Source organism: Momordica charantia (assembly GCF_013281855.1).
Source record: "Momordica charantia cultivar OHB3-1 chromosome 6 unlocalized genomic scaffold, Mcharantia_2.0 BLBB01000006.1, whole genome shotgun sequence".
In the NCBI taxonomy this organism is placed as follows: domain Eukaryota; kingdom Viridiplantae; phylum Streptophyta; class Magnoliopsida; order Cucurbitales; family Cucurbitaceae; genus Momordica; species Momordica charantia.
This window is the reverse complement of record NW_028275164.1, coordinates 25,161,709-25,178,475: the sequence shown is the minus strand read 5'-3', so window position 1 is coordinate 25,178,475 and position 16,767 is coordinate 25,161,709. Positions and strand designations below refer to the sequence as shown.

At 31.3% G+C, this 16,767-nt stretch overlaps 1 protein-coding gene across 1 annotated transcript; it reads left to right on the top strand.

The window, feature by feature from the left end:
* Positions 1 to 12,967: 12,967 nt before the first annotated feature.
* On the top strand, positions 12,968 to 14,551 carry LOC111015333 (glycosyl hydrolase 5 family protein). Its single transcript, XM_022290330.2, has 3 exons — positions 12,968 to 13,378; positions 13,460 to 14,054; positions 14,130 to 14,551. Exons 1-3 carry the CDS (start codon positions 12,968 to 12,970, stop codon positions 14,549 to 14,551), a joined length of 1,428 nt encoding a protein of 475 aa, XP_022146022.1.
* Positions 14,552 to 16,767: the final 2,216 nt, after the last annotated feature.

Here is a 16,767-nt window from a genome sequence, read left to right as displayed (position 1 = left end):
AGGGGTTCGACGATGAGGACGGAACTGACGGACTTGAAAATGAGGGTCTCGGAAATAAGGGTCTTGCAAATGGGGGGGCATAAGCTGAGGGAATAGGAACATTGGACATGTGTTGGCCTAAATAATATGGGAAAGAAGGCATGTACGATTCATTCTGATGTACCTTCTTTGGCACGGTAGATATGTATAGCGGCAATTCAGAGACATCTTCACCAGTGAAGAAGAAAGTCAGGTCATCGTCGTCAGTTATTTCCATTACACAAACCTTCGCCTTAAAATTATATACACGTCTAATTATGATATCTTCCTGTAATGGATTTATACTACTTAGCCTACATACATATCCTAGAAATTCAGCATAGGTGATTTTACTATCCACAGTCAATCCTCTTGTACGACCATCCACGTAATCCTTTTCAATATCTTTCCATTCTCCACCGAATGATATAAAAACACGAGGCATCCTGCAAATAGACCAAAACACTATAATTAAATACAAATCAATAAACTTACAAACAAACAAGAAAAATTCAAGATTTATATTGCATGGTCTCGGTCCCTATCCCGGTCCTGGTCCCAGTCCCTATCCCGGTCCCGGTCCCGGTCCCAGTCCCTATCCCGGTCACAATCTCTATCCCTATCCCGGTCCCAATCCCTATCCCGGTCTACCCAATTTTATCCCCATCTCGGTCCCGGTCTCGGCTGTATCTGGACATGAAGGACCGGGCTTGAGTTTACCTTCTATCTCCGTCTCAAACCCGGTTCTAAATTCCATCCCGGTACCAATCCCGGTCCAACATAAATTCTAGACTTCATTTATGTTTTCCGTAAAATAACGTTTTTTTCTAGAAAAATGATAAAATTTCGTATCATTACAAGTTTGAAGAAGTACAATATTCTAAAATGATGAAATGGACATACATATATTGTGAAAACAATGGATTCGAGATAACATATTATGTGGGGACCGATCGATTGGATAATGTGGGCCAACAATCACGTGGAGAAAATCTTGAGTATTGGAAAAAAAACGTGACTTGCGTATGTGTGGTGATTTGGAGTTGAAAAAACAAAGTGAGAATTGTTAAGTTGGTGGTTGGTGGTTGGTGGGAAATTTATTATATCATAAATGCATTTATTATGAAATGAGGGCAATTTAGTCAATTTACATGATAAAATAAGGGGAGGGGTCAGAAAACTGAGGTGGAGGGGTCATGAATAAGTAAAAATTAAAAGGGGGTCAAAAATCCCAATTTCCCCACTTTTTGTGGGGAAGAGGATTGAGTTGGCCCTTGTGAACAACTTGAAAGACCCGAGAGAGACTCCAATGTTGAAGGAGACCAGCAAAAAGAGGGGTGGGGAAGACTTAGTCGGAGCTAAAACAAAACAGACTAAACTTGACCCGAAAAGAAATTTAGGTTGTAAGGAATCTACCAAGAAGGTAAAAACTCAATGTATGTGTGTTGAATAGTAATATTTGAAAATTATATTCACTAAGTTAATTTTACTTTTATGTTTCACGGAAAAGGAAAGTGTCTCAAATAGTGTCTGCGCATTGTTAGTGAGGTAATTATTGGGATATATATGTACTAGCTTTATTTTTACAGTAGTCAATAGATCTATTGACTTTCGTATTTTGTTCATGAATTGATATATACATCTGTTGACTTTCATGTTTTGTTAATTGTTGAATTATTAGCGTACATACATATATAGACGTTTTAATTATTGGAATATACGTATACTAATTTTATATTTTTGGTATTTTAGTTGTACAACAGTAAATAGATATATTCAGTTATTAATTTTTAGTTGTTTCTTGAATTGATATATACATCTATTAACTTTCATGTTTTTGTGAATTGTTAAATTATAAGTATATACATATATAGACGTTTTACTTTTGATGATTGAGCTGCATGGGTGATATATATGTGAATTGTATTCTAATTTTGGGTTTTCATCAACTGGTATATACATTTACTAACCTTATGATTTTGATAATTCTTCTAACATAAGGATGATACAAAATTTGATGAAATAATCAAATGGTGAGATCGTGGAAACACTGTTAATACGTTTAAATTAACTTAATTTCCTAATAAAAGAATTAAAATAATTATGATAAAATCCCTTGAAGACAGGGAATAAAATTTGAATTGAACAAAAGTTTGTTGGGTTGAGAGGGCATTGTGGGGGAAAACTAAAAAAATATAAACTTCTAAATATATCATTTAACCATTTTTACAAAATTATAAACAAATAGACATTAAGTGGGTGGCCAAATTTGGCCACTTACTTCAATTCCCCAAAATGGATAACTACACAAAAGAACCTAATTGCATAAATATGATTTTAAATTTTAATGATTTACTCAAACTAGAGGATGAGACCTATGTGAAAATTATCAAGCTATATGTCAGTTTTAATAAATAAATAAACAAATTACAAATAAGTAGAAAAAAACCAAATTTTAGATCACACGTGGCTATTTTCCTCTCTCTCTTTTATCCCTCGTTCCATCAAACTCTAATCTCTCTTTATCTTTCACTAAAGCCAATTATCGCGGCCGCCTTCCTCGATTCCTCCTTTAGAGAGAACAACGTGTGTCGTGAGTCATCGTGAATTGCCAAGGGAGTCGCTGCTCTCATCATTTTGGTCGTCGCGGATCGGAGTTGCAGTCAAGCTTGTCGCAGATCTGGGCGTCGAAGATCGAGCCTTGGTGTCGGATCAGGGTTTTTTCGCTGTAGGTGGTCATCACCGAGAGAGATAGTGTGGGTATGCTCATTGAAGCGATCACGTGGCTTGGGTGATCACGCCGTTCGTGGGTCGCAGATATGGGCTTGTGCTGTTGCTCGTGGGTCGCTGGAGATTCCATAACACGAGCTGCTGCTCGAGTCGCCAATTGATGCTAGATGTCATCGAAGAAGGAGGGGACGGGGGCTAAGAGTGAAAGAGAAAGAGGAAGAGAAAAGAGCCGCATAGGGTTCTCTTTTGGGGAAAGAGAATTAGGGCTTTTTTCTCGGAAAAAAAAAGGAAAAACATTTGCTTATATAACTGTATATTAGAAGATAAGATATAATCTAATAGTTTAATATATACCAATAAAAAGTACGTATTATATAACCTTTCAGAGGAATATATATATGTTGTTTATTATACCAATAGAAAAAAAAAACGCCGAAAAAAATATATTATATAACTCTATGGAGTATATGTTTATCATATTCTGTATTAAAAGATTATAATGTTAAAATATGTTATATAATGGTCGTTGAAATATATTATATAATCTAATAATTTAGTATATATCAATAAAAATTATATATTATATAACCAATATGTTATATAAAGGTAGTTGAAATATATTATATTAAAAAAATGCTGGAAAAAGAAGTCGAAAAATAATTTAAAAGTATATAATTTTTATTAAATATATGAATGTTTTGCCTTAATTAAAAAAAAACATATGAAATTAAAACACAATATTGCCGAAATTAAATAAGGGTAATATGGTAAAAAAAAATCTGTAAATCTTAAAGTGAAAATTTTCATTTAAATGGACATTTGTACAAATTGATTGTGAAGTAACTGAGAATTCCTATTAAAGGTATATCAATAACTTTTGTTGAAGGTTTCAAAGGTTTGAATCTCCATCTTTATAACGGTGATAGATTATTATAAAGCCAATTACTTCAAGTTAGGTCATCTCTTTATTTGATTTATTTTGAATGGAATCCCTAGTTTTCCTTTGTGAGGTTGATTACTTATCTCCATTGTTGGTGGACTTAAATTCTAACTTGATTCTAACTTGATCCTTATGCTTTTAAAATATTAAGATGTGTCTCTTGTAGTATGGTTAAATCTTACAAATTATCTAATGTTGTTATAAGCTATAATCATGTTGTAGTATGGTTAAATCTTACAAATTATTTAATGGTGTTATAAGCTATAATCATGTTGAATATGTGACATTTTTTTTTTATATTTACGTAACAATAAACTTGTGAGTTCTATTTGAGCGGCCTTGATAAGGTCCATCACGTAGTACCATTCTCTCCCATTCATTTCCTTCAGCTTGACCTTAAAGTACCGCACGAACTTCTCCCAGAAAACATGGACGTCGATGACGATGGTGGGTCAAAATCAGGTGGGAGGAGGGGGAACCAGATATCCACGAGAGGAGGGAGGAAGGGAGAAGGGGAAGAGAGAGAAAGAAAAAGGAAAAATAAAAAAGAATGACACATATGTTAAAAGTAATATAAAATTAAATAAATATCAAACTGTCAGCGTTCCATTCGGGTTAAGTTTGACCCAGGACCCCTTTGCCTACCAACGATAGCACCTACCTTAGACCCGCTCCCCTTTCTTTCCTAATTGGTCTTTGATCTTGTTCCTACATGACCGGATCAATTCGATTAGGCACTCGCCATCTATTTTCATTGTTCAACTCTTTGTAGGCCTTCCTCTCTCTCTATTCAAGGGATGTGTAGTTCTTATTATTGAGAGAGAAATGAGAAAGTGGGGAAGTGTATGTTTCATTCAATGATACTACATATTTATACACACTCTAAGTTTAAAAATAGACTCAACTAATTCCACATAAAAGGCAGCTACTCCACTAGCCATAAGAATTGCAACCTACCTAGTTAACTTGACTATAACAAAAAAATAACCCAAACAACTACCTAGAAACTAGAGCTTGGACTAGACAAATTCAAAAACTAACAATCAAAGTTGCAATTTGAGTTAACTAACATAGGATGGAAAGGCAAAGGCCTTTGGTGACCTCTCCAGTCAAGAATTTGGGTCTCTCTCCTATTCTGTCCAAGCCTGGTTGATGAAGAATTATGATGCGTAAAACAAAAAAATATGTTATGGGTATACTTTATTTAATTTATAACGGAACCCGCGCCCTTAACCCATTAACGAAAAAGAAAAAAAGATAAAGATAAAGGTCATTTCATTTCGATAAAAGACCACACCCAAGTTCTATAGTTTTGGGTCCGCTATCCCGAACATGGTTTTCCTACTCCCAAAGGGAAAAATTCTTCCTTTTTGGCTGGTTGTGGGCAAGAGGGATTCGAACCCCCACCTTATTGAACTATCTTGTAAAGGTCAGAGACCAAACTGTCACTTTTTGAAACTTAGAGACCAAATAGAAACCTATCTCCAAACTCAAAAGTGTATTTTACCTTTTATATTATACTAGTTAGACTCACGTGCCTTGCACGTGGTTTCAAAATTTTGGAACATAATTTTTTATGATGAAATTTCAAAATTGAATTAATATACTTTTAATGGATGCTTGACATGAATTTAAAAAATAGTGAAAGAGATAAATGACAAATAACTTAATAGATGATTAGAACCTAAGTACATATAGCTGTGAGCTAAATTGTCACTCATGGTAATTGAAGGAAATATATTTCACTGGAAATTGAAGGACAAAATATAAATTTAAAGGTCAAAATAGGAAAGCAAAATGTGAACTAAAATTATTTAAATATTCATGGACTTTTTGTCAAATGATGGTACAGTCACATCTTTAGTGATAGATTGCCATGTTTTAATCTCAATCACACCCAAATTGGAACGGACACATCATTTCTCTCAACAGGTGCCTCAACAACCCCGAACAAACGTGTCTTATACAAGTTTGAAGCGCAAAACCTATTTAAAATATTAAACATGATATTTTAAGTTACATATAAGGTAAGTATAAATATAAAAATTATTAAATAAAATATATAAAAAAGTTGAAAATCCTATTTCATCATCGGTTCTATCCTTTAGGTATATTTATAGTTCTCAAATCTTTATTTTGAAAACTCATTTTTTTAGTACTGAAAATTCATTTTGACTAATGAAATTTTCTTTATATTGGTTGATTTTTTAATTTTTCCCCTATTTTTCGATAGAAAATTATATATATTTTTCTTTTTATTTCATTTGAATTTGATTTTTGTTTCCTCCTAGAATAAATTAATAATCATATGTTAGTAAATATGAGACATTTTTTTCATTTATATATTATATATAGTTTACATACCTTTTCTCGAAGGACTTCCTCCTGGAAAGATCAAAGTACATCAAACCTCTCATCACAAAATACAGAGAGTGTCTTAGGACATGAAAGCAGTTTTGTGAGGCCCACAAGGTTTTGTCATACATCTTATTAGGATAAAGAATAAAATTAAAACTAAAACTAACCTGAATATATTGTATTTTAAAACTTGAAGATAATGTGTATATATAACTTATATGTAATCTATGCACAAAAAAATTTAAAATAATCTATTGATAATTAAAACTTGAAGATAATACTAATAAAAAAATCATGAAAACAACAATCAAGAGGGATAAATAGGAACATTAACATCTAAAATTAATTTATGGATTCACAAATCTTCATTTTGACATGTTCAATATAATGTTTTGTAATGTTTCTCCTACAAAGAACGAAAACTTTTAATTTGATGTATTACACTACTTAGTTTTCTTTCCTTTTATAAATGACTAGTAAGAAACACCTGTCTTGCACATAGAATCTTGTAGTTATAAATTAAAGTAAAACAAATAGTGTTTTTTAAGTTTATAATATTATCATTTTAAAGAAAGAAAGTGATTATATATAAATATAAATTCAAGGTATGATATTGTTGTAATAAAAGAAGATGATGAAATATTAGCATGGAAAGTAAGTACAAATTTATGAAGTGTAAGAAAGATGAAAAAGCACCAACGTGCAAGTTTTTTTTTTTTTTTTAAATTAAGGGATGTTCTTAGTTTACCTCTAATTTTCTTGATTATAAATTATTATATTACATCTTATCTTTGTTAAATTATGTGACGTTAAATCATTGAGTTTGTTCATTCTAGAATGAAAAAGAAAGGTAAGAGTGAGAGAGAGTAAACCCTAAAAGATCCAACCTAATGATATTGAGAGGGATAAAAATTGTTTGTTTGCCCTAACTTTGTAAAAATAATTACAAAATTTCACATATATAATTCAAAAACATCATTTTAAATAAATAAATAAATAAAAATCAAACTCATAAGCATTCTTATTATCCAAATTATGAGAATGATCGAATTTTGCTTTATCTTGATTCCATCGACCATCATCTCAACACATCGTACTCTAGAATTTGTTTCCATCTGAACAATGATAAATTTGGGGAAAGTGAACTGATGTCATCAACTTAGCTTTAATTTGGTTTCTCTTCACTATCAATTCTCATCTCGATCACTCATATGTGCATCGTTGTTGTTGTTGCTAAAGCAAGAGAGTAACCTTCATACCTTCACACCACTTGGAAAATTTTCCACTTTGTTCCATCCACCACCTCTTGATTTTTGGTTGGCATGAGAAAGAGAGGACACATATTTATATATGGATTGAAAGGGGGTTAGGAAGATGAAAGGATTGGGAGAGGGTATGTGATAATTGGAACGGGGTTGGGAAGTTGACAGGATTGGGAAAAGGTACGTGGTAGATGAAAGGAGTTAAAAAAAATCAATGAGAAAGATAAAATTAATGAAAAAATAATTAAGAGAGAGAAGATTAGTAAGAGAAAATAGGGGAATTTAGAGGGGTGGGTGACGGAGAGAAGAGATAAATTGAGAGAGGGAAATTTTGTATTTAAATGACACAATTGCCATCAAAAGAAAAGTGAAAAGAGTTATAATGAGAGGGCAAAAATGGTATATAGAGTTAATTATATAGGAGAGAGAGGAGAGAAAAACACTTCAAATTTTAGGAGTAAAAAATAAATTAAATAGATGATAAAACTTTTCATATTCTAAACATTTTAAATACAAGATTAAGTGAAATTGAAATTTTAAAAGAAAAAAAAAAGATAAATGGTTATTTGGGTAGGTTAATTTGAGTAATGCATTTGGATGGTGGAGAAAAAATGAATGGAGAGTAGATGTGAAAGAAATATAATGAGAGAATTAAGATAAATGAATGTAAGAAAAATAATTTGTATAGGTGGAGATAAAATATTTTCAAAGAAAAGAAAAAAGAGATAAATGGGATAAGTGGGCGTGGGAATGAGGGAGAGGAAGAAAGTAGGAGAGGTAAAATGACAAATTTTTCATCCAACTTTTATAAAAATGAGTTATGAAAGAAGGGTAAAATTGATCTAAAACATTTCTCCTCATCCCACCTTTTATATATACTAGTAAAATACACATGCGTTGCACGTATAATTGTGTAGTTTTAATTTATAGTAAATATTATACATACGTATGTCCGTGTTGTTAATTTTGAGAGTACTGATTTGAAAAATTATACGATTAACTCAAATCTATACTTATAATTGTGTACTTATAGTTTTGAGTACTGATTTGCATGTATAATTGTGTAGTTTTAATTTTTGATACTTATTTTTAAGATTTATACTTAATTTTTTTTCCATATCTAAGAAGTCAAATCTAAATAATAATAATAATAATAATATGTTAAAATTAAATTAAAATGAGAGACTCACATTAATAAAATATGCGGTAATCAAGGAATACATATTTTTATTAATTTCCATATCACACACATTTCACTGTTGTCCTATCAAAAAATCAAAATCCAAAGTATTAAGAAAATTTATAAAACAAAATTGTATCGTCATTCCAATAATTTCAAAAAATGTATATACATTTTTTAAAAAGTAAAACTCTCATCTTACGCATTATATTAATAAGTACATAGTAAAAAAATAATATTTTAATATAAAGAAAAAATATTTATTATTTTAAGTTTATTTATTTTAAATAAATTATGTATATAAAATGGATCACAAAAAATTATAACAATTTAAAAATATTTACCATTAAGAGAACTAATTTATTGCTTTAAATAATTATCTTATAATGACTAATTTATTATTTGCCAAAAACAAATGTTTAAACCTACTATAATTAGTATTGTTACATATCTAATAGGTCAAATTTTTAAAACAATGGCTAACATTATTAAAATATGGGGTAATTTTTTTTAACGAAAATATGGGGATAATTTAGAAATACGAATATTGTAAACCGTAATCACCATATTCTTAATGGTTTAAACAATTTTTTGAAATCTATACTTAAATTGTTTCCATATCTAAGAATTCAAATCTAAAAAAAAAAAATAACAATCTTTTTTATGAGGGTGCACCATGGTATGAGTTATTCGCCGTTAGGGAGTTCAATTTTCCTAGATCATCATTTTTTAAGTTGTAGTATTGTTTCGATCTACCAAATCTGAGGCTAAAATGAGGTAAAGTTTATTTACAGTTTTGTTTTGATTAATGTTTTGCTATCATATTCTTCCTCACCACCTAAATCTACACTGGCTTAATTATTGAAAATTTCAAACCTTTTTTTGGGTAAAATAATTAAAAAAAACAAAAGTTAAATATAATTTTGATTTACCTCTAATCAACTTGATCTTGAACTTGTGTCAGATTTGAAACAGATACTAAAAGGAGTGGATCTGTTGAGGAATAGTGCATATCAAATTTCAAAACCTCAAACAAGGTAACCAATGTTTTAAGGAATTTGGGTTACCTTAATATTTGTCTATGAGTTTATCATGAACAAAGAAACATAAAGGCAACCTGGACCTCTGAGGTAGACGTTGATAAATGTTATTCTCAAGCGTTACCAAATAGAGGAAATATGGCCACACCCATTTTGTTTCTCATCTCCGTTGGGATAGAGGGCTAATTTCCTTCAACACAAACAAACAAAATAATCCTCAAAAACCAACAATTTTGTGACAATCTATTCTTGTTTCTAGCTTCTAGCTTGTAAAGAAAAACAGAATTTGAGCTGATGTTGCTAAATTTTCCTTCTCGTTCTCCCTTAAATATGAGATTTTTACAAAATTCCATAGGAAGTTGAATAAACAATTATTAATTTCTCCCTAGCCAATTTCATTTTCAAAATCTGTTGAATTTCTTGAAACAGTTTTAATCATAAAATTGTATTAATTCCTATTAAACCTTTCAATATGGAGCAATTCGGGGGCAAAATGTTGGAATATGAAGCAATCTTTAATCTAAGCATTTATTTCCACCCACCATTTATTTCTTTATCATTTAATCTCACCTTAATTTAAAATTTTAATAAGCTATATGTAAAAGGACCAATTTGCCACCGACTTCATATTCAAAAGTATAAAAAATGAAGGGCAAAAACGTCAAAAAATGTTTCTCCGGATCCTACTTTTTATATATACTAGTTAATATCACGTGCATTGCACGTGGTTATAAACATTTTAATATAATATTTCTACCAATTTAACATATAGAATAACAACTCAACAGAACTTTTTAATGCACTAATATTTTGTTTCAAATAAAATATATTTAATATAATATTTCTACCAATTTAACATATAGAATAACAACTCAACGAAACTTTTAAATGGTACTAATATTTTGTTTCAAATAAAATATATTATTCGTTGTCAATTTTTCTTTTTTAAGAAAACAAGAATAATCTTTTTGTGTGTTTTCTTAAATTATTTACTCATTCTTTTATCTTTTGTATATTATGTAATAAGGAATAAGGAACCAAAATTAAAGAATGTGAAATTTGAGAAAGAAACTGAATACTATGTATGCCATGAAATCATTGAAAAAATGTGAAATAAAGAATCACATAACCAAGAAAAATAAAATAAGAACAACAGCAATAAAAAAGTCATATTAAGATAAATAAGAAAACTAATACTAAAATATAACATGAATATATTTTAAAACGTGAAAAGAACCTTAACTAAATATTAAATCAAACTTGAAAATAACATTAACTAAATATTAAAACACGAAGGTATCATGAATATATAACTTAAAAGTAATCCACATAAAAATATTAAAATAATCTAAAAAAAATAAAAGTTGAAGATAATATGAATACATGATTTTGTTACTCTACCTCTTAATCGATTAAATATGTTTATGGAATCTCAAATATTCTTTTGACATGGTTCAGTTTTCACTCATGAAGATAAGAAAAATCTTCATTAATATTTTGGAAATGAGTTTTAGGTCATAAAAGAAAAAGACATAATATTTCATTTTATAGATTATTTGCTATGACACCTATACGTGGATAGATGCATCACTTCATCAAATAGTTGTAATTTTCATTGGATTAACTTCTCTCAACACACCTCTTCACTCGAAGAGTTACAACTCTTTTGGATGGTAGAAATTTGAAGGGCAAAATAGGTATATATTCAAAAGTTGGGGGCAAAATGGGAAGACAAAGATTCTCCTCCAAAGCCTCATTTAGATATAGTATAGACTATAGACTATAGATTTGTGAGGAAATAGACTCATTATTTCGTTGAACAGTCTTAGATCGATCACACCTATATGTGAATGGATACACTATTTCTCTCAATAGACAACTCATCTAAACGGTAGCCATATAGTAGAAGTATATGAAGGACACAATAGACATTTATTGAAATATTAAGGGCAAAATAGGTAGCCAAAAATTTTCCTCCACCCATTGTTGTGACTATAATGTTCCTATTCATTGTCTAAAATAAGGTTCGAGGACAAAAACTTCATATATATTTCGAAAATGAGTTTTGGGAAAAAAAATACATGATTTTCTTTCTTTTTATAATAATTTATAATCACACCTAGCCTTGAAAAAAAAAACCTTGGGACGTATCGCTCATTGGTCCGGTACTAGATGTAGCTTTTCCCCCGGGCAAAATGCCTAATATTTACAACGCTTTGGTAGTTAAGGGTCAAAATACTGCCGGTCAAGAAATTAATGTGACTTGTGAAGTACAACAATTATTAGGAAATAATCGAGTTAGAGTTGTAGCTATGACTGCTACAGATGGTCTAATGAGAGGAATGGACGTGATTGACAGCCGAATTTTCAATGTGCTTGGAGTGCCTATTGATAATTTGGGTCCTGTAGATACTCGCACAACATCTCCTATTCATAGATCCGTCCCTACTTTTATACAGTTAGATTATTTGTGGAAGGTGCAACTCATTTAAATAATTTCTCTCAAGTAGAAAATCAAAATAAATTAGATATATATTAAAAAGTTGAGTACAAAATGGGGTGATAAAGATTCTTCCCAGGATCCTATTGAGATACAGTATATGGATAACTACTACCCAGGTTTAATTTGCATTATTATATAGCGTGATACCAAAAATTTTCATCAAATGCTTGAAGTTGTTTTGTTTGTATATTTAAAGTTGTAAATTATCCTTTGCAAAAAAAAATAAAGTTGTAATTAACATTGAAGTTCACAATGATTTTGTTTCTGTTTTAAAAAATCAAAATAAAAATTTTCTTAACTAACAAAATTCTTCTTTGTGCTGTTATTTTTTTTTTTCAAAGGTTGTGCTGTTAATCTATATCCTAAAGAAAGTTTTTCTTCCCTGACTCTTTTTGTTTTTATATAATCTTAATTCTAATTTAGTTTCTATGCTTTTAAAAGCTTTAATAGTTTTTATTTTATTATCTCAATGTTCGTGAGTTCAAATCTATTGGTGAATCTTTATATTTTGTTCTACATTCTCAAACTAACTTTTAAAATTGGCCTTCAAAGTGTCAAATGTAAAACAAAGAAAGGTATAAAAAAAAACTTTAAAACAGAAAAACAAAAACAAACATAAAATTTGAAGAATTGAAACAGAAAATTAGATCCAAACAGAAGAATATCGCATCGAATTGTTCTTCAAATCCATATAATCTTCACTCTTTCTCCTCTTTCTCCCTCTTCCCACTATCTATATATAGAAGGCCACAGGATCCCCATTTGTATCGAGAAAAAATGGCCCAAAAATTGTCTCTCATAGCCTTATTATTATTTTCTTTCTTATCTCTTTCCCACTCCTTACCCCTCTCCACAAGAGAAAGATGGATCATAGACGCTCGAACAGGCCAGAGGGTGAAGCTGAGCTGCGTCAATTTGGTGTCCCACGCACAGTCCATGGTGGCGCAAGGGCTTGACAAGCGGCCGTTGAAGGACTTGGCGGCCGAGATCAGCCGCCGCCAGTTCAACTGTGTGCGGCTGACCTGGTCGACTCACATGTTCACCCGCTTCCCCTTGATCAAGATGGGCGACGTCTTCGATGGCCTCGACATCACCGACGTCAAGAGCGGAGTGCAGAAGAACAACCCTGACATACTGAACATGACCGTGGCAGAGGCCTTCAACACCGTGGTTGATGGGCTCGGTGCCGAGGGCATTATGGTTTTTCTCGACAACCACATTAGCCAGCCGCGATGGTGCTGCTCTCTTAACGATGGCAATGGCTTCTTCGGAGATCGCAATTTTGACCCTAATGAATGGCTCAAAGGCTTGGCCTTTGTGGCTAGGAAGTTCACTCACAATCCCCATGTAAGTGAAAAAAAATGCCCCATTCCATTTGTTCATTAACATTCGTATCAGTTTGTGACTTGTGTTTGTTTTGTGTAAAAGGTGGTGGCAATGAGCCTAAGAAATGAGCTACGAGGCCCATTTACAAACACTGAAGTTTGGTACAAATACGTGAGATTAGGGAGCCATTTGATCCATAGAATAAATCCAAATCTTCTAGTGGTGATTTCAGGTGTAAACTATGACAATGACCTAAGTTTCTTAAAACAAAGGCCTTTAGGGTACAACCTACGCAACAAAGTAATATTGGAGGCTCATCTCTACGCCTTCAGCGGCGACCCCGAAAGCAAGTTCACAACCAAGCCACTCAACCTAATTTGTGACCAAATAATGCAGAAGTTCGAAAGGGAAGCCGGGTTTGTCACGGATGATAAAGCATATCCTTTGTTTCTAAGCGAATTCGGATACGATCAGACAGGCAGCGACCCGGCTCAAAATCGGTTCATGAGTTGCTTCTTGGCTCGTATAGCGGAGAAGGATATAGACTGGGCCTTGTGGGCTTTCCAAGGAAGCTATATGTATAGACAAGGGCACGAAGACCCGGAGGAAACTTTCGGTGTCATGGATGCCTCTTGGACTAAAGATCGAAACCCTAAACTCGGTCAATTGCTTCAGCTCGTCAAGAGAATAAACCAAGGTTTGTCATTTATGCTTAGAAAATTTCTCGAACAATAAAGAAGAAAAATCTTGTCCTTACCACTTCTTTGTGCAGATCCAAATTCAAAAGCTGCAATGTCATACATAATGGTACATCCAGTGACAGGGGAATGCATGAAACCGGACGGCAAGGGAGGAATCGAACTCGGCAACTGCACGGCGCCGAGCCAGTGGAGCCACGGCGGCGATGGAACTCCGGTGAAGTTGGTGGCAAATGGGCAGTGTCTGAAGGCCGCCGGAGAAGGGAAACCGCCGGTGGTCTCCGACGACTGCTCCGGCGAAGGAAGCAACTGGACGGCGGCTTCCAAGTCGAAGCTTCATTTGGCCACCAAAATCGGCGGCGAGAATCTGTGCTTAGAAAAACAATCCGATTCTTCAATGGCAACAAAGAAATGCATCTGTATTGGAGATGATTGGAACTGCTTGGACGATCCTCAGAGCCAGTGGTTCAAGCTTGTTCCAACTAATGTTGCTTAATTAGTTTGGTTTTTTAATTACAGATTTAGAATAATTTTCGTTATTTTCTATTTAATTTATTATTATGGTCAGGAACATTTTAAAATTTTAATATTTAGTGCTTGGCATGAAGAAATTTTGTAGATGCCAAGATTGTTAGGGTCTTAGGTTTCATGTGTTCACTTTCTCATCTAATTAAAGTTATGTTTAAATGATCAATTTAGGTTTTGATTTTTGAATAATACATATTTATCCACGTGCCACGTTTCTTGTTTTAATATTGATATACATATATATATTTTTTGCAAATGTAAATATATTAAAAAAAAACAGAGGGCTATTGATACATTTTAAGATCCTAACAAAACATATATCAATATCACCATAATTACTAAAACTAGAATTTATTTTTAAAATGTACTAAGGCCTTTTTTTATTTTAAGATTTCTTTTTCATAATTAAATATCGACTATTTGAGATTTTTAATGTTTCTAAATGACATTTGGACTTTAATAGCATTTTTTTAATCCTAATGACGTTTCTCACCAGATAAATTTAGGTCATATTTTGTGTGTGAGTGTTTTTTCTTTTCTTTTTTTTTTTTGGGTTAGATTTGAAAAATTAGATTTTCTTTTATAATTTTTTAAAGTATTATTTTAAATATTTGAAATTTAGTTAAATTTTTTAAATAAAAAAAAAAGTTTTAAGAGAATAGTTTTTGCATTTAAAATTTTGAAACAGAAATATAAAGAAAACTTGTTGTGAAGTCCAATTTTTTAACATGAGAAATTAAAAATGAAATCATTATCAACGATATTTTAATTTCTTCCATATTAATGATATAGAATATTTCACTTAATTAAATATTATTTGTAAATTAGCAACTTAATCAAATATTATTTTTGTAAACTAACAATGTTTGTGAAGAATAATCTTTTAAGATTCCTCTTTTATGGATGTAAATAATATTCTGACCAATAATATCAATTTTGACTCTTATTGAAATTAAAAGATTATTTGGAAATTAAATGAGGTATTATTTATAAGTCAAACATATATATTAATTTTTTTTCTTACATAAACATTATATATATATAGTAGACACATATAGGTGTTAAAAATAAATTCTGACTAATCGAATCACTCTCTTACCATAGAGAATCATATTATTTGTGAAATTTTAAACCAGGTATATTATATGTATACCAAGTTTAATCTTTGTTGACACCGTATTTGGTCCGGCTCAAATTTTATTATTTTATTTTTTTATTATTAACATTAATATTAATATTTTATATTATAAAATTTTATTTGTTTTCATTAAAAATAACATATTTTACTAAGGTAAGGTTTTAATTAAATTTAAAAATAGATTTTGTTTTAAAAGAATTTGATTTATTATTAACATAAATAAATAAATAAGATTTGATTTTAAGTAAATAAAAAGATTTGTTTAAATTTAAAAAAAAAAAATTTTATTTTTAATAAAACTGATTCTGTTTTACTCGTCAAAACTATATTCGCCGCTGCACATTAGCAGAAAAAAGTGAGTGAATAGCTAGTCCCATGCAAGTTTATCAATCGGTTTCCTTTATCCTGTTGCAGAAATATGCAAAAAAGAAAGGCTTCTATTCTTGTGAATTAGAAAGCACTAAAAAAACTTGTGCATAGAACTTGCTATCTTTTTTATTTCTTTTTTCAAAGTCAGATAAGAAATGAGTGAGAGATGAAATGGAGTATTCATCTTCATCTCTCTTAACTAACGAAACGTGACCTTTTCTCCGTTATCTTCCTCCTTTTTTTTCTCTCTTCAATTTTGACCCTCCCCATTGTTACCGTTACATTTTTGCTTATTTAAGGAGGGGAAAGGGAACTGACAGAACACAACGTGAGAGCAGGGGCAGCACAAATCTCATAGAAATTGGCTTTAAAAATTCAAATTTCCTTGCGCATCACACAAGTTTGAGAATTTGCCTGGGCGTCAAATCTGACTTTACTTCACTCTCATTGTCGAAATCTCCTCAAATTCCAATTCATACATGGTAAGTTCAATCATCTCACCCTATTTCGATTACATCAGTCAACTATGAAAGTTTTTTTTTTTTCCTTTCTTTTCTCTTGTCCCAAGTGGATGATAAACGGGGATGGGGGAGAGCATGAATCCCTGATTTTGGCAATAGAATAGACAAGTTTTATAGTGGGACGAATTATTGAGTTTTCACCCCGTTTAACAGAGA